This window comes from Halyomorpha halys, unplaced genomic scaffold, assembly GCF_000696795.3.
Source record: "Halyomorpha halys isolate HHAL.00 unplaced genomic scaffold, Hhal_1.1 Scaffold45.1, whole genome shotgun sequence".
Classification (NCBI taxonomy): domain Eukaryota; kingdom Metazoa; phylum Arthropoda; class Insecta; order Hemiptera; family Pentatomidae; genus Halyomorpha; species Halyomorpha halys.
In genome coordinates, this window is record NW_027113993.1 from 569,270 (window position 1) to 584,896 (window position 15,627).

Sequence of the window (15,627 nt, forward strand, 5' to 3'; positions counted from 1 at the left end):
CCTTTCTTATGTCCTTTGGAAATATGTTAACGTTATCCCCTAGACTTAGAACATTTATAATATTATTTGGAATTTTTTCATTTGTCAAATTTTCTACCAAATTCATCTTATATAGTTCCTCATATTTATTGATCATTTCTTTATTATTATTATTTTCAGAGAATTTAAATTTTTCAGGAATATTATTGCTAGAGATAAATGTTTTGTTCAAATCCTTTTTTATATAATGTTGTTTGGTCAAGGCTATAATGCAATTACTTAAGTAAAATGACAATTTACTGAAGAAGTTCAAATATCTGGTGGTCAATCTTCAGTACTGAAGGGGACCTATTAGGGAAGAACAAGCCTAGAATGGTGAAGAGTAGAAAATAATTTTGAAAGAAATTTAGGTCAAGGAAAACTACATCAGTGAGGAAATTTCTTATTTTAAAAAATTACAATTTTTCTTCTCTCTTTCTCTCTCTCTCTTAAAGCTATTAAACTCAAGTGATAAAAATTATTGAGGTTATCTTTTTTAAAACAGAAATATCAAATCATAAAAGTTTGTTGAAAAAATAATGCTTAGAACTTTTAAAATACAAATCTATTATTTAGTGTTACAGGTACTTAAATAAGCATCTATTTAGATCAGTATTTTTGTATGAAATTGAATTTGAGTTTAATATTTGAATCAAATTGAAATATTACCTCTGCCTATTAATAATTTTGGGTCTTTCTTTTTAGACAGAAGATGTAAAGATTATAAATGTGAAGGAGGAACAAGAGACTGAAAGACATGTTACTAACCAAGAACCAAAAAAGAAGAAGTTAAATCTAGAAGAATATAGGAAGCTTAGGAAGAACGCAAAACCTCGCTCTCCAATCAAAGCTAGACAGAATGGATGGAACATCATCACTGTTAAGCAGGAGTCGGAGAGTAAGTATTCTCATTAAGACAGAAAACAATTTATTATTATTTAAAATATAATGTGACATTAACTTATTTTTCATGTTCTCCTGACACTAAGGTTATGTTTTTATTCATATAAGAATATTAACCTAACAGTTTGCTTAACTAAGTTTTTACCATTATTAAAATGCGATGTCCTCTGAGACCATACCATTTTGCATTTTGCTCAGCTCCTTTCTGCCCTGACCTTTCTCCATCTATTACATACACTTTTAAGATAAGGTCAGAGTGGAGAAATCAAGTAGGTAGGTGCCATGTATTAGTTTAGTGGGCATTTCAAAACAATTTTTAGTTTTAGAGTTGTGTATAATTAATGATTTATTTATTTTTCTATATAAACCAATGGTTACTTTACAAAACAAATATTTTGTTTTTGGTTAAAACAAAAATTGCTACTTTATTTGTTACAAACAGAAATTCATAGATTTCTTGGTATATAAATTAATAAATAGTAGTTAGCATTAAATTATATAGGAATTGGGAAGGTTGCTGTCTCTTTTAGTCTTAATTTTCCAAATAGACTTGTCGTGCATGTTTTTCCTAGTATTTTTTCATATTTTAATTGTTTTTAGTTGATGGATTTTGTTAATTATTTAAATCATTTGTTGTATATTTTATATTGTAAATTATGCTATTTTCCAGATTCGAAAAAAACTGAAATGGTGAATGCAGAAGTTCAAGTGGAAATAGATGGAACAACGAACCAAAACAATGACACCAAAACAGAAAATGCTGTAGAGAAGAGGTGTGACATCAGACAAAAAAATTATGATTTAAACCTTTGATAGATTCAAAACCTTTCTGAATCAGTTGCATTTAATCAGTTTTTTGATTAGGGGGTCCTTTAAGATTTTTTTTATTATTGAATGGAACTGATTTGGTTAACTAATTAGATGGTCAGAAAGTCACTAGACTATTTACAAATGGAAATATTTCTTATTTTATCATAGAATTGTGTGCTTTCGGTTTCAAAAGATCTAGAAGGTTTTTTTTTTTTTCATTTGCTGAATGTTGTCAAGAAATCATTCTTCACCTGGTTAATCACTCACATGCCTATATCCAACAGAAAAGTTACAAAATAAACTAGTTTAAAAAAAAAAATTATTTCTATTTTATGTATTCTAGTGACTTAGGGCCTGTATGCTACTTGCATGTAGATATTCAAGTTGATGTTTTTATAGGTACTATATTTCTTATTGGTTCATTGGATGAAGGATTTTTTAAGTTCATAAGGTTTTTTTTAGTTGGAAATTTTAGCAACATAATTCTATGTTTGTCTTCAGTATCACATTTTTTCTCTCATTTATCTCAAATATCGCTTACATACTTATTTTTCTCAAGTATCAGCAATGCTGGTTAAATGCTCAATCAATTGTTTTTGTTTTTTTTCTAAGTAGAAAAAATATTCTACTTGAAAGATAATTATTTCTTCTCTTGAATAGTTGACATTTTCCATTTTTTGAAATTGATAAAACAAGAAACTTTATCATAAATCTAATTATTTGTCATTGTTGATCTACTGATAGTGTATACTTATGGTTTTTCGTTATATTATAGTTGCATATTAAAAATGTTTCCTCCCCTTCCCCATCAGGCCATTATCAGCAGTCTCAGCCTTCTTGATCATTATTTCACTTACTTCTTTATACAATTATCCTCTTATAATTTTGTCACTTCTTCGAGATCTATCATCATACAGCTACTACAAGCATTGCAGCAACCATTTCAGCAGACCTCATCACTTTTGGAGACACTAAACCACTAATATATTTAATTTATTTTTGTTCCCATATTTTTATTTTATTTAATTTATTTATTTATTTTTTTATCACAGATTATAATACAGTTAGACCACATTTAGCAAGAATGAATCAATCTTCAAATTTTTAAAATGTGTTAATGCTATATTACTGTTCCTTAAGTATTACTCCACGTCACGCAGAAAAGATCTTATCCCCCACCCACTATCAATAAACTGGTTATGAAAACAGGGCCCTGAAAATGTCTTGTTGATTCCTTTCTCTTAAGTGTGGTCCAATTAACCTAAACAAAAAACTTTAATGGTAGCAATATTTTTTAGTTAATCCATTAATATCTTTTGAATGTTACAGAAGAGACCAAGAGAAAGGCAGTGATCGACTAAGGCGAAGATCAACCTCCTCCAGTAGTTCTGGAAGCAAATCTCGCTATCACCGTCGAGGAAGAAGCAAAAAGTTAGTAGTTTTATAAGTTAAACAAAAAATAATTGTCCGATATATATTATAGATACAATTGTATAACTATAACTATTGATGTAGTATGCTGTTTTTATAGAATCTCAATATAGGACGGGTAAATTTTCTTATATTTTTTCCAACTTATCTTTTCACTAACTTCAACCTACACACTCACACTTTTTATGGTAAAAATAGGGAGGTTTTCAATATATTTAAGGTCCTTTGTCTGTTAAACAATAAACATGAGTAGGCACAGATTTATTTTCATTTCTTTATAAGTTTATTTTCGTTCTACGTTTCTCACTGGATATTGGCTTATTTAGATACACAATTCAGTTTTAATTATTATTTTTTATTACTAGCACTTAATCTAGCATTGAGGATTGAAGGTGCTACTTGCTTACTACCCAATCAGTTCAGGGCCATAAATTTCATTGAACATTAATCATTGGGAACTGAATGCTGGTTAGTAGACTCATGCATTGGCATCACGAAGCCTTTTAATAGGTTGCCAGTCGATAAATTGTGTACTATCTTTAAATTCTTATCCCATTTTAGAGATATTATATGATGAAAATATTTCGTATAAAATGAAAGTATTCCTTTGATATACTGATGTTATTTTTGGGACGTAATTCTGATAATATCTCAATTTCTTTAATTTAAATAAATTTGACTATATAAACTTCTTCAGATTTGCAGGTTAACTTGTAATAATAACAATTAGGCCTATTGATTGTGAAGTGGGCAGCGAATAACACCAAATATCATTGCCTGCTAACCTTTTTCCCTCCATTCAACCAGGGTTGGGCATTAGTTGGTTGAAAATTTATCCAACTTAAAAAAAAATAATCATAAATAGAAATTTATTTAGGATATCTAAAATTCTATCTGATTAAAAAAATTTTAGTTATTGTAAAATTTCCATATAATAATAATTTATAAACATTTAATCAATAAAACTAATTTTAAAAAATGCAATGCAATATTATACTTTAACAAAGCAAAACCCTGTAGAAGAAGAATTAGATTTTTAGATCATTAATTGACTGTGTATAATGTTAAAAAGGAAAATGGTCTGAGTGCGATCAAAAGAATTCAAATAAGTAATTAAACTTTTTATTGTGAGCCAATGTTTGACCCCATTTTATCGAGGCTAAAATAAAAAAGATACAAACAAAATAAATAATGTAACAAAGTAAGAGAATAAATAACTTGAAATTAAAGTAAATTGAAGTATAGCTAAAAATATAGATTTAAAATATGTTAAAATTTATATAAAAATGATTAAAGTAAATTTAAGTCAACATTTGTCTTTCATATAAAAGCTTAGGCCTGAGTAGAATATAATTCTTAGATAAAGTTTGTGAAGAAAGATTATTTTTATTGATTAACATAAGTCTATTTTATTTTACATTAAAAACTGTATTAGAGATATTATATGATGAGAGTATTTTGCATGTACTGAAAACCTTTCCAGGATATTTGATGTTCTTTGGGACGTAATTCTGATAATATCGATTATCTTTATCATGTACTGTGAATACATGATGTTTATTTATTTATTTTCCTTGACGATTTATTTATTGATTTGATTTTTTTTTTTTTTTCATTTAAAATCTATTTGAGATATTATATGATGAGAGTATTTTATATGCCCTGAAAATCCTCCCAGGATACTTGATGTTTTTTGGGACGTAATTCTGATAATATCTATAATTTTTTTTTATTATATCTTTTTATATGAATGTTTCTTTATAAAAATATAAATACGAAGATATAATTCTATTCATTAAGATGTCTATACACAGATTGATCTAAGTCTACCTCATTTTAAATATTATGATTTCTCCTAAATTTTAGTTAATTATCATTATTAAGCCCTTTCATATAGCAAATATTATGTGAATTGTATAATTTTGTGTAGGAGGCGCCACAGTAAAAGTCAGAGGTCTTATTGGTCCTATTCAAGATCGAGGTCGAGATCGAGATCAAGATCAAGGTCCAGGTCCAGGTCTCGTTCCCATTCAAGATCTTCATCGGATTCATAGTAAGTACAATTTTCATTTTAACTTTAATTAGAGGTGATTAAAAATATCTTAGGCAATAGAGATATAATCCTTAATGTTTGCTGATATTTTGCCCCATATTGCAAACAAAATACAAAGTATGAATATTCGTATTTAAAATAGGAATATAATGTATAAAGTCAATTCGAGTTTAATAATAAATAAGTTTTATAAACAATCATAAATATTAATGAAAGACATATACCAAACTAAACAAAGTGAAATTACAAAAATATGAAAAACATCTCTGATCCAGTTTTGAACAATTTTTTTAAAAAAATAATCTAAAGATAATTAAATATTTATGTATTTAATATTTAATATATTTATATTTTTTCAAATAGTATTGCTAATGAATTATTTATTTTTGCTTGCAGCTCATCTTCATCTAGTAGATCTCGATCTCGCAGTCGAGGTAGCTCTAGGAGAAGACATTGCTCCAGAAGCAGCAGTTACCGCAGGAGCAGGAGCTCACATCATAGGTATTCTTCTAGGTAATTTAGGAAGTTGTTAATTTTGTTCGCATAATAGTGCAAAAAACATACCTGACCATCTATCTTTCATAGTTGGTAACTATAAAAATATTAGTTTTATTTAATAATATCATATTTAAATTTAACTTAATAATAATCTAAATTATAAAGTTAAAGAAAGAGAGACAGTGGATGGCCAAGCATGTTTAGTCATAAACTTAGCATGTTGGAAGCAGTTCTCAATTTTCCCCCTCGGGCTAGAATAGGTTGGCAACCTGTTGGATTGGCTGCCTTATTGCTTTAACCTGGAGAACATAAGGACGTGAACTCCAAATAAACAGTAATGTTTAGAACAAGTGGAAATAAGCTGCTTATTATTTTGGTTAAATATTAAATTAATGTTAATGGTTTTCAAAATAATTGTAATATTTCCCAAGTGTTCAATTAATTTGATGTGTCATATTCTCAGAAGACTTTTTACATGATAGTCATTGATTTGGTAATGAACTATACCAAAAATTGTGAGTCCCATGATGTTGATCATTGATTCTTCTTTTTCCATTATGTTTTTGAATCTCAATTTCCATGAAGCCTGATAATATTAATGGCTCCATCCTCCGTTCATTGGTTAGTATCCCTAATATCAATGTGGATATCCCTTCTGGGATGTTGATGAAGGAGCCTTTCCTTTTCTTAAGTTTTTCATTTACGCTAGTTGTTCAGGGCACTTTTATTCCATTACCCCAATTCTATAAATTCCAAACTCTCACCGTATTTCAACAGTGTAAGAACCTCTAATTGAGCTGTTGCTAGCAGTGGTAACTCCTAACTATGGCAGTATAACCTCTTTGGATTAGATATAACAGTGTGATGGTGATCTTACCTAGTTGAGTGCATTTTGTTTTTCTTACCTACTGTATCAGTTGTTATTTTACTTGTTTTCTACCTTAACAGTTTTGTGTCTATCAGAAAACATAGTGTCTATTTCACCTAATATATCAAACAGTGTTATGAAACATTTATTGATGGTTACAAGTGCAAAATTAACTATTCATAAATACAACAGTGCTTATCTTACCTTGTTGCAGTAAATCCTTTATTTTAATTAACCATTTATCTGTTTTCACCCTCTACCAAACACAATAGTTAATACCCAAATTATTTATCTGAAGAACCCAGCTTACTGTGGGCATAGTGTAAGGGTGTCCCTAGAACCACCAGGCTCAGGCTGTGGCTCCAACACTAGTATTTACTACTATTATTCTATGTAGCGTAATTTATTTATTTCTTGCTTCATTATCTATGCTTGTCTTTTTTTCCATTTAATTTGTATATTGATATAGTTGCTGCAGGCATGAAGAAGACAAAGATTTGGAAAAAATCTTCAAGTCTGTTGGTTTAGTCAGTCAAAGAAATAATGCACTCTATAACAATTGAAATTTGACATACTTTTTTTTTTCAATCTTCCCTAGGATACCAAACCTTTTTTTTCTTATTTCTCAGATTGTTATTTATTATTTTTCTATTTAATTTTTATATTCTGTGTTACAGAAGGTCTTCTCCAAAGAGACATGCCAGACGCAGTGATGATTGGAGCCCAGTTGAAAAAATGAGGCAAGTAGAAGAAAGGCGAGTAATTTATGTTGGTCGACTGGAAGAAGGTACCACAAAAGCTCAGCTCAGGGAACGTTTTGCTTGCTTTGGGCCAATAGTCGATATCAGCCTCCACTTTAGAGAAAAAGGGTAAGAATCAGACAGATATTTTTTTTTATTAGTGAGTACTTCTTAGTTTCAACCGAATAGAATCTAGGAGACAAAATGTCTTTTTGAAATACATGTTGAATGACGGACAAGTGCTTCCAATGGAAAACAAAAGGACAGTATATGAATTGGGAGGGCCATCCTAATGGTGGTTTTGATCACTTAGAAAAATTTCTTAACATATTATTTCAAGATTATTCCATTTCATGAGGATCTTATATCCTTTGACTTATCACAAATAAGTAAAATTTATTTTATTAGTGCCAATGTAGTATTGGTCAGATTTTCAAACCTTCAACGTAACTAATACTAGAGAACAAATATTAGTTTCTGTTTCTCTAGAAAGAGTCTCCTTATATAATATCCATTGTTAACAACTAATGTATCATTATTCTATTTTGTTTCAGTTAAAAAATTATGGGAAGTAAACAATAGATGCTCAAAAATCATTAAATTCAATGACAGTACAGATAGTATTAACCTGTATTTTTTAAAGGTTATCAGCCCTCGAAAATATTAATAATTAAAATTATTGTGCTTTTTTTTTTTTTTTAAGCATAACTTCTTCACTGGATGTTAATATAAGATAAAAAAAAAATTATATGAAAGTAAATTGAAATTGTGACAAGAGATGAAATGGAAGTGGTGGGGGGACTAAGCTGGTCAATTCTAGCAGTAACATTTTTATACTGTAATATGAGAATAGGAGCTTAACAATCCTTGCAGAGCCGGTCCAATTAAGTGACTTCTGTTATCTTATTGTTTCCTATTACAATAAAAAAATTTTACTGCTAGAATTCACTCTGGAAAAGGCTGTTATATTTTAATTATTATTGTGAGACCGGTACTTTCTGCCTTAAGCTCTTAAAGGAAATACAGAATTATTATTAACAAATTTTAATAACCTCAATGATGAAGTAAATTTGACTGTAATTTCTTGATCCGTCTCCTTAAATAAACACAACCACCAAAACTCCCCAACCATTACAGTTATCAACTTGTAACCACAATAGTGCTTGATTACTCAAGACTACTACCACATACAAACTCCACTAATCTGCTCTCTGTAATTGTGGCTGCAATACAAAGTGAAATATATGGACACATACCTCTTTTTTTTTTTTTTATATGATTATCAATTTATATTGTTAATTTTTATCTATTATTTTCAATTCTTGGAAGTAATTTCCATACGATTGGAATCTCAGTTCGATATTTAATGAATTGTTATTTAGCCTATTAAGTAAACAAATTAAAGCTTATTTCATGAAGGCCATTAATCATTCTTAAATTCTTTCATTTCTCTCTGCAGGGATAATTATGGTTTTGTAACATTTGCTTACAAGATCGATGCTTATGATGCAGTCGAACGTGGGAATGATTATCCCCATCAGCCAAAGTATGATATTTGTTTTGGAGGTCGCCGAGCATTCTGTAAACAACGATACTCTGATCTAGGTATTTATAGCTAATTAATTCTATTCAGATAATTATTTTTATTTTATAATTAATTATTTAACTAGGTATCCATAATGTTCATTTTAATGGTATTGAAATCGGCAAATTTATCTTTTAAAACAAAAAACAACAGTGTTAGTTGAAAATTAGTGTGAAAATGCATTAATTCATTCAGTGCATTCATCCTACACTCACACATGGATAAATTTCTTTTCATTGATACACGTATATTTTGAATATGTCTCGTCCAATTTTGTGTGAAATTAGTGCAGAAAATTTTAAAGGAGGACTCCCAGTTTATGTCTACTAAAGTGCACTTGGCCAAAGTAACAGGAGTATTGTCATGCTTAGTTAGAATACAGTATCTTAAAGATAGTTATATCTAAAAAAAAATGCTCTTAAGTAGGTAAAAATCTAACAAGTTTAAAAATTATCATTCTGTGAGTGCGCAGTAATAAAATTAATTGCATTTTCAAAAACTATCCTTCCAGCATATAATAATGCACCTTTATTTCTTAAAAATCTAAAGAGTTCTAAAACAATATATACCTTGCTCGCAATATATAAGTATATAGTTTCACTACCCACTCCTCCAATAACATAATAGTGGACCTCAATATTGAAGAAATCTGAAAAAAAAAAAATTAACATACAATTTTAATATTGTCTCAAAAACTACCCTTGGAATAACAAATTCATTGACCGTATTGAAGAAATTCTAAATGTTTAAAAACATGGACACCAGATTGATTGTGCAATTATCTTTAACTTAATATCATTTTTAAATGTGTTTAGATGGTGCCTCTCCACAAGCCTATAGCCCACATCAACAGAATTCTCGCTCAAATGACTCCTTCGATAATTTGTTACGTGAAGCACAAAAGAAACTACTGAAAAGGTCATCGCACGTTTGACGTATGCTCATATCTTCTAGTATCAAGTATTATTTAAAGTTAAGCCCATTAGGTTTTGTTCTTAAAAGAATTGTTAATTTTATTTTATGTTTTTTTATCTTTATCTTCAAAACAGAATGGAGATAATGGTACCTTTTGAACCCAATTCCTCATACTGTAGTCAAATATTAGAGTTGTAATTTTTTTTTTTTTTTATTATTATTTTTATTTTTTGTTATTGATATACACTGCACAATTTATTTATTTCACTTCCTCACTGCCAATTCCATTATATGAGATGAAGCAAATGTCCTGTACCTGATCAGTTGTTCTATATTAGGTATTGCATTTATATGTGTTATTCTCAAAACGAAATAACCGACTACTTCTGTGCAGTGTATTTTTGTAGTGATATTAACGAATGTATATGTAGAGACAATTACATTCATATTGTGATTTAGTTATCTTAAATGTTTCATTGCCATATGTACATATTTCGGAGAGGCAGCAGATGATTGTTTAGTGTCCCACATACTTTTATTTTGGCATATGTATATAAAGGGACTAGGCTGTGCTCTTATTCATATTAGTTTTTAAACCCGGTAAATCATATTTTACCACAGATATTATATATATAGTTTTTTTGTGGAATAACCATGAACGGAATGAATATTTTCCTATAATTTAGTATAAAATAATAAAAAAAGAGTTATATATATTGAGATTCACTTGAGGTGATAAAAAGGATCCAGCAATGTTGTGATTATGTGAAAAAATTATAATTTCATATTCCCTTATTTTAAATGATTTGGTTCTGTCTTATCTTAGGTTAAAGCATACAAAATTACAGAAATGATTTAACGCTCTATAAATTACTAAACTATAAGGCTTTGTTTTGACAATAATAATTTGGTTTAATAGGGAATTTAATATATTCGTATTCCCTTAAACTCAAAATTAAGTAACTATTAAATATTATTTGCTCATCATTTGTTTTAGTGCTCTTAGTGTTATCCTCTCTTCATATTTACCAAATACTTGATAAAAATTAGTTGATATAAGTATACTTCCCAAAATGTTGTTTTAATTAACTGAAAAGAAAAAAAAACTTGATAAATAAATCAAATTTTATCAATTCATGTATCAAGAAAGTATTTATTGATAATTGGGAATTAATTTCATTATTTTTTGTCGTATTAAAATTTTACTGTTTATTCTCATTGTCAATTGAAGGCATTATCAAAGATTTGATAATTATTTCTTAAAAATATACTTTTGATGTTTTATTTTTTCTTGTATTTTATTTATTTGTGTTACTGTTTGGTGTACAATTTGTTCAGTTTTGTTATTTAAAAACCATTTTTCTAGATTATAAGTCTAGAAATATATTTTAAACAAATTCTAACGACCTTTTTCTTCACATTTTCTTATGTTATTGGTATCACAGAGCAGTTATTACCAACAATTTTCCTTATTAAATATAATTAGTTACCAATTCTATTGTGCAGTTTTAACTGTAGATAATTCATTAGAAATGATGATTTTTGTCTATCATAAAAAAGAAAGAAATGAAATTAATACAGTTTCTCTTTTATTGATATTAATTCTTGTTTTACTCCTTTATTATTATTTTTTGTAATTATAATTTATATTTTAGTGTTATATTTCTTTTTCTCAGTTACTCATTGTTTGTATTTATGCTTATTTATTCATTGATAAAAATGAATTTGTAATTGTTAAGTATGATTGTGAAACTATTCAATTGAAGACTGTTAATGAGGTTTGATCTTTGCTCAGTTTGAAAAGAATTGGCAATGATTGTTTGAATTCAGAAAAAAAATTAAATTTTTTTTGTGAATTCAATTTTCATAATTTTAAGGCGTTAATAAAAATTTTATTTTTTCCTGTTTTCTGTGATTACATGTATTCACCAGAAATAAAAAAAAAAATAGGAAAACTCCTTGATCTGCTTCTTTATTTGATTTTTTTTTTCATAATTATTCATTTCAAAGCAGGTCAGCACTCACTTTCTATCATTGAGACCCCACCATAGCTTGTTCATAACTTTACCACCCGACAGTAAAATCACATTAACTAATGGAACTGTCCGAGTCACTATCAAGTAAAATTGGCTCAGTTTTTGGTACTAGCTTAGTATCTGATTAGTAAAGGCTCCAATTTAGTTTTTCTGTTTCTAAAATAATATACTGAAGTTTTTTACAATCTATAATGTTTTATTTTACTTTAATCATATATTTTCTTTGATATATCTTTAAGAAATCAGATTAATTACTGAATAGATCTATTTAATTCCTCCAATGAATTTTACATAATATACAAATATTTACAATCCCCTTAGTAAATTTTTTTTTTCGTTGTGGAATTAAAACAAATCCTTTTGATTTGATTTTTTAAAATAATTTTATCATTTTTATTTTATCTTTTTAATTTTAATCAATAACCAAAGTGGGAAATCATTTTCCTGCTTCAAATCATGAACAAGCCTAAGGATAGTGGGATAAATATTTGTTGGATAGAGGTATGGGTGCCCCTTTTATCAGATCAATGGAGTTTAGTATAATTTCAGCTGATGTATTTATTGAATTTATAGAAATTGTTTTGATACTAATTCAATATAGCATGTAAATTTCAGCATAATCTCCATTTTGTCTCCAATAGTTATCGATGTCAGGTGAATAGTTCATGTTTAATATAAGACTGATACATCTCCGTAAGGAAAAAAAAATTTAATTGTTTTGTTGTCAACTGTATTATATCAAAAACAGACCATTGAACGCAGATTTACACTACTAATATCTAACATGTGATGCCTGTTTGCATGGGATTTTTGGAATTAACTAGTTCACAATTGATTATTTCTTAGCAAATTATTAATATCATAAGGCATATAATAAATTGCATACAGTTTATGTGTATATTATATATATACATACATTCATCATATAGTAGTGTATACATACTGTGTTACTGAATATTGTAATTAATAAAAGACAGTTATTACCATAATGTATCATTTATTTATTTATTTTTAGTTTGGGTCAAGTTACTGTGGAACTTATCATTTCATCTTATTAACTCATTAAAAATATTTTAGTAGTTATTTTTTCTACCAATATCTTTTTATGTTTCTTCTTAAAGAATGGATTTTCTTGTGTCAGTAATTATGATCCTTCATTTCTACATAATTGCTTTTGTATTTAATATCATTGATCATAATCTGAGAATGTTAAATTTGATTTTTTCACTTCTAAATTATTGATATTTATAATGTTAATTATAAAAAACAATTTATTACAAAAAAAATTTTATTTCCTGAGACCAATATTGAGCTCAACTCATCTGTGAGATTATCAATTGAATTTATGCTTAGACCTTAGAGAAAATTAACTAGTTGAACTTTTCATTTATAAACAGTTGTGTTTGCATTTTTAAGTGGCATTTTACACAATCATGAATAATTCATATAAAAAATATTTCAAAGGTATGGATCGAGCACCATTTCTCTCAAACATTACAAAGAAAATAACAGTAAATATCTTGGATTTAAGGATAGAAACATAAAAATGCAATATAAATGTGCAAACAATGTGGATTTAAAAAAAATTAATATTTAGGGAAGCTACTAGAATTAACCCCTACCATTATTCTGGAAATATGCATTCTCATAAATTGGTTGTGCCTGACAGAGATAAAAGTTATAAACTGTGTTCATTTTTTTACTATCCAAAATATTTAACCTTATTAATTTAATGCAGATCGTAAAAGATCTAGTTATATTTATTTTCCACATCTTACAATTTAATACATTTTCTATATATTTAAGAAAAACTCAATTTTAATTTTATTTTAGTATTGATGAAAACTAAGTTCCTGAGTACTAATTAATTTGTTAAATTTTCATAGCTATATTTAAAAAAAATAAAGATTTGGCTCCCAGCAGCATCTATTTTTAGACTTCTACATACATTGTCAGGTGTGGTCAAGTCTTCTTAATTAAAATGGTCGTTCAACAATAAAACAATTTTCCTAAGAAGATTTTAACAGAAAGATAAGGAAAATAGTTTTTTGAAAATTAGGTGTTATTACTTCAAATATCCCTTGGGTCTGCTCTGTTAATAATTGTGAGTGTAACTTGGGGTGAATACCAATGAGCCACTACTGTCCTTCAAGGATCTAAGGTGCATACCCTTTAAACTTGCACTCCCTATTTGATACTCCACCACATCTGATACTCCTGTACTGCTATTCTAACCTTAATACCCATTCATTGTCTGAGACCTTCAGATACTTGTGCGCCATGCCTACTAAATTGATACCTGGACTGAACAAAACCTCTTCACTATGTTTTAATTTATAAATAATATATACTATTGTAAATTCATTCTATCAATAAAGTTATAAAACAGAAATATTCTACTATCATAAATGAATTTTTATAAAAGGCACCTCTGAGCGTCAATATCCTATTTATATACATTAGGTGGCCATCTCATAATCCAATGGAACAGACTTGTATGTACTTTAGATTTGCCAGAGTTATTTCTTCAATGCCCTTCTATCTTTCTTTCCCTTTCCTCACAAGTTCAAGTAGCTGGTTCCTCTTAAGCTTGTTACCTCCTAGCTATGAAGATTGTGAATTCCCCTAGCATAATCATTTCCTTTTTTTATATATTGAGAAGTTTCCTTCCAGTCCATCCTAGTTCCTCTCACTTAACCTATATTTCATTTTTCCCAAATTTCTTCCATTAGTACTACTGAAAATGAATGATCAGACAATATGGAGGCCTTCCAAGAGGTGTTATTAACCACTATCTACTAACTAAATTCTATGAACATTGTTCACATTATCAAAGAGGATAGACTTTGAAGTGTCTTTTCATCCATATATTTAATATTATTGAGAAGTCAGCAATAATAACACCATTTGGGTTGTTTAAATTTAATGTCATGCCATTTAGACTATGTTACCGGCCATCTACATTTCAGCAGTTTATTAATGAAGCTCTCAGAGGTTTACACTTTACTTTTGCTAATTTGGATGATATTTTAATTGCGTCACATAATGAAGAAGTCCATAAAAATTATATTTCAGCTGTTTTCTAGCGCCTGCAACAGTATGGACTGACAACCAATATCAGCAAATCTGAATTTGGACGCGAAGAAATAATTAATTACAAACCGGAGACAATTCAAGAGCGCAGCAGAAAATTAAGCAGGATTAAAAATTAATACAATATTATTAAAAATGATAAAAGCAACAAAGTCATGTGGACCGAAGAAGCAGTGAAGAATTTCGAAGCTTGTAAAAAGGATTTAGCAGAGACCGCATTGCTTATCTACCCCAAGATGGATTGTTGGCTGGCTTTATTTGTAGATATGTCAAATGTAGCTGTAGATAATGCTTTACAGCAGATTGAAGATTCTGATTACAAACCTATTGGCTTCTTTTCCAAAAAACTCGTTAAAGCCAACCAAAAATATAGTGCTTATGACAAAAGGTAGGCTACAGATAACACTATATAAATGATAAAGGCACTACAACTTATTGCCCTTTAATTATGAATATAACTTTTAATTAAAAACATCATCTATTCTATTCAGTCTGTGCCATGCGGAGAATTCGAAGAATACAACTTACCTGTTTATGACTGAAAATGTTTCTAAATTAATAGAAATTATTTTTTTTTATAGATAGATTTATTTATTGATAGATATTACAATCTGCCACACAGTTGTGGGCAATAGGTAATATTGATAAATGATCTCATACATACTAAAATAAAAAAA

At 28.3% G+C, this 15,627-nt stretch overlaps 1 protein-coding gene across 4 annotated transcripts in view; it reads left to right on the forward strand.

The window, feature by feature from the left end:
• Positions 1-12,850, forward strand: part of LOC106689166 (peroxisome proliferator-activated receptor gamma coactivator 1-alpha) — a 23,512-nt gene extending 10,662 nt beyond the window's left edge. For 3 of the 4 annotated variants that reach the window (XM_067051238.1, XM_067051240.1, XM_067051241.1), the window contains 8 exons: positions 724-916; positions 1,592-1,694; positions 3,061-3,162; positions 5,093-5,215; positions 5,612-5,728; positions 7,259-7,450; positions 8,781-8,926; positions 9,722-12,850. In XM_067051238.1, the coding sequence (XP_066907339.1) occupies positions 724-916; positions 1,592-1,694; positions 3,061-3,162; positions 5,093-5,215; positions 5,612-5,728; positions 7,259-7,450; positions 8,781-8,926; positions 9,722-9,840 (1,095 nt within the window). In that variant the 3' untranslated portion in view covers positions 9,841-12,850. The remainder of the gene's footprint in view (positions 1-723; positions 917-1,591; positions 1,695-3,060; positions 3,163-5,092; positions 5,216-5,611; positions 5,729-7,258; positions 7,451-8,780; positions 8,927-9,721) is intronic. The other variant, XM_067051239.1, reaches the window with a different exon arrangement.
• The last annotated feature ends 2,777 nt before the right edge of the window (positions 12,851-15,627 follow it).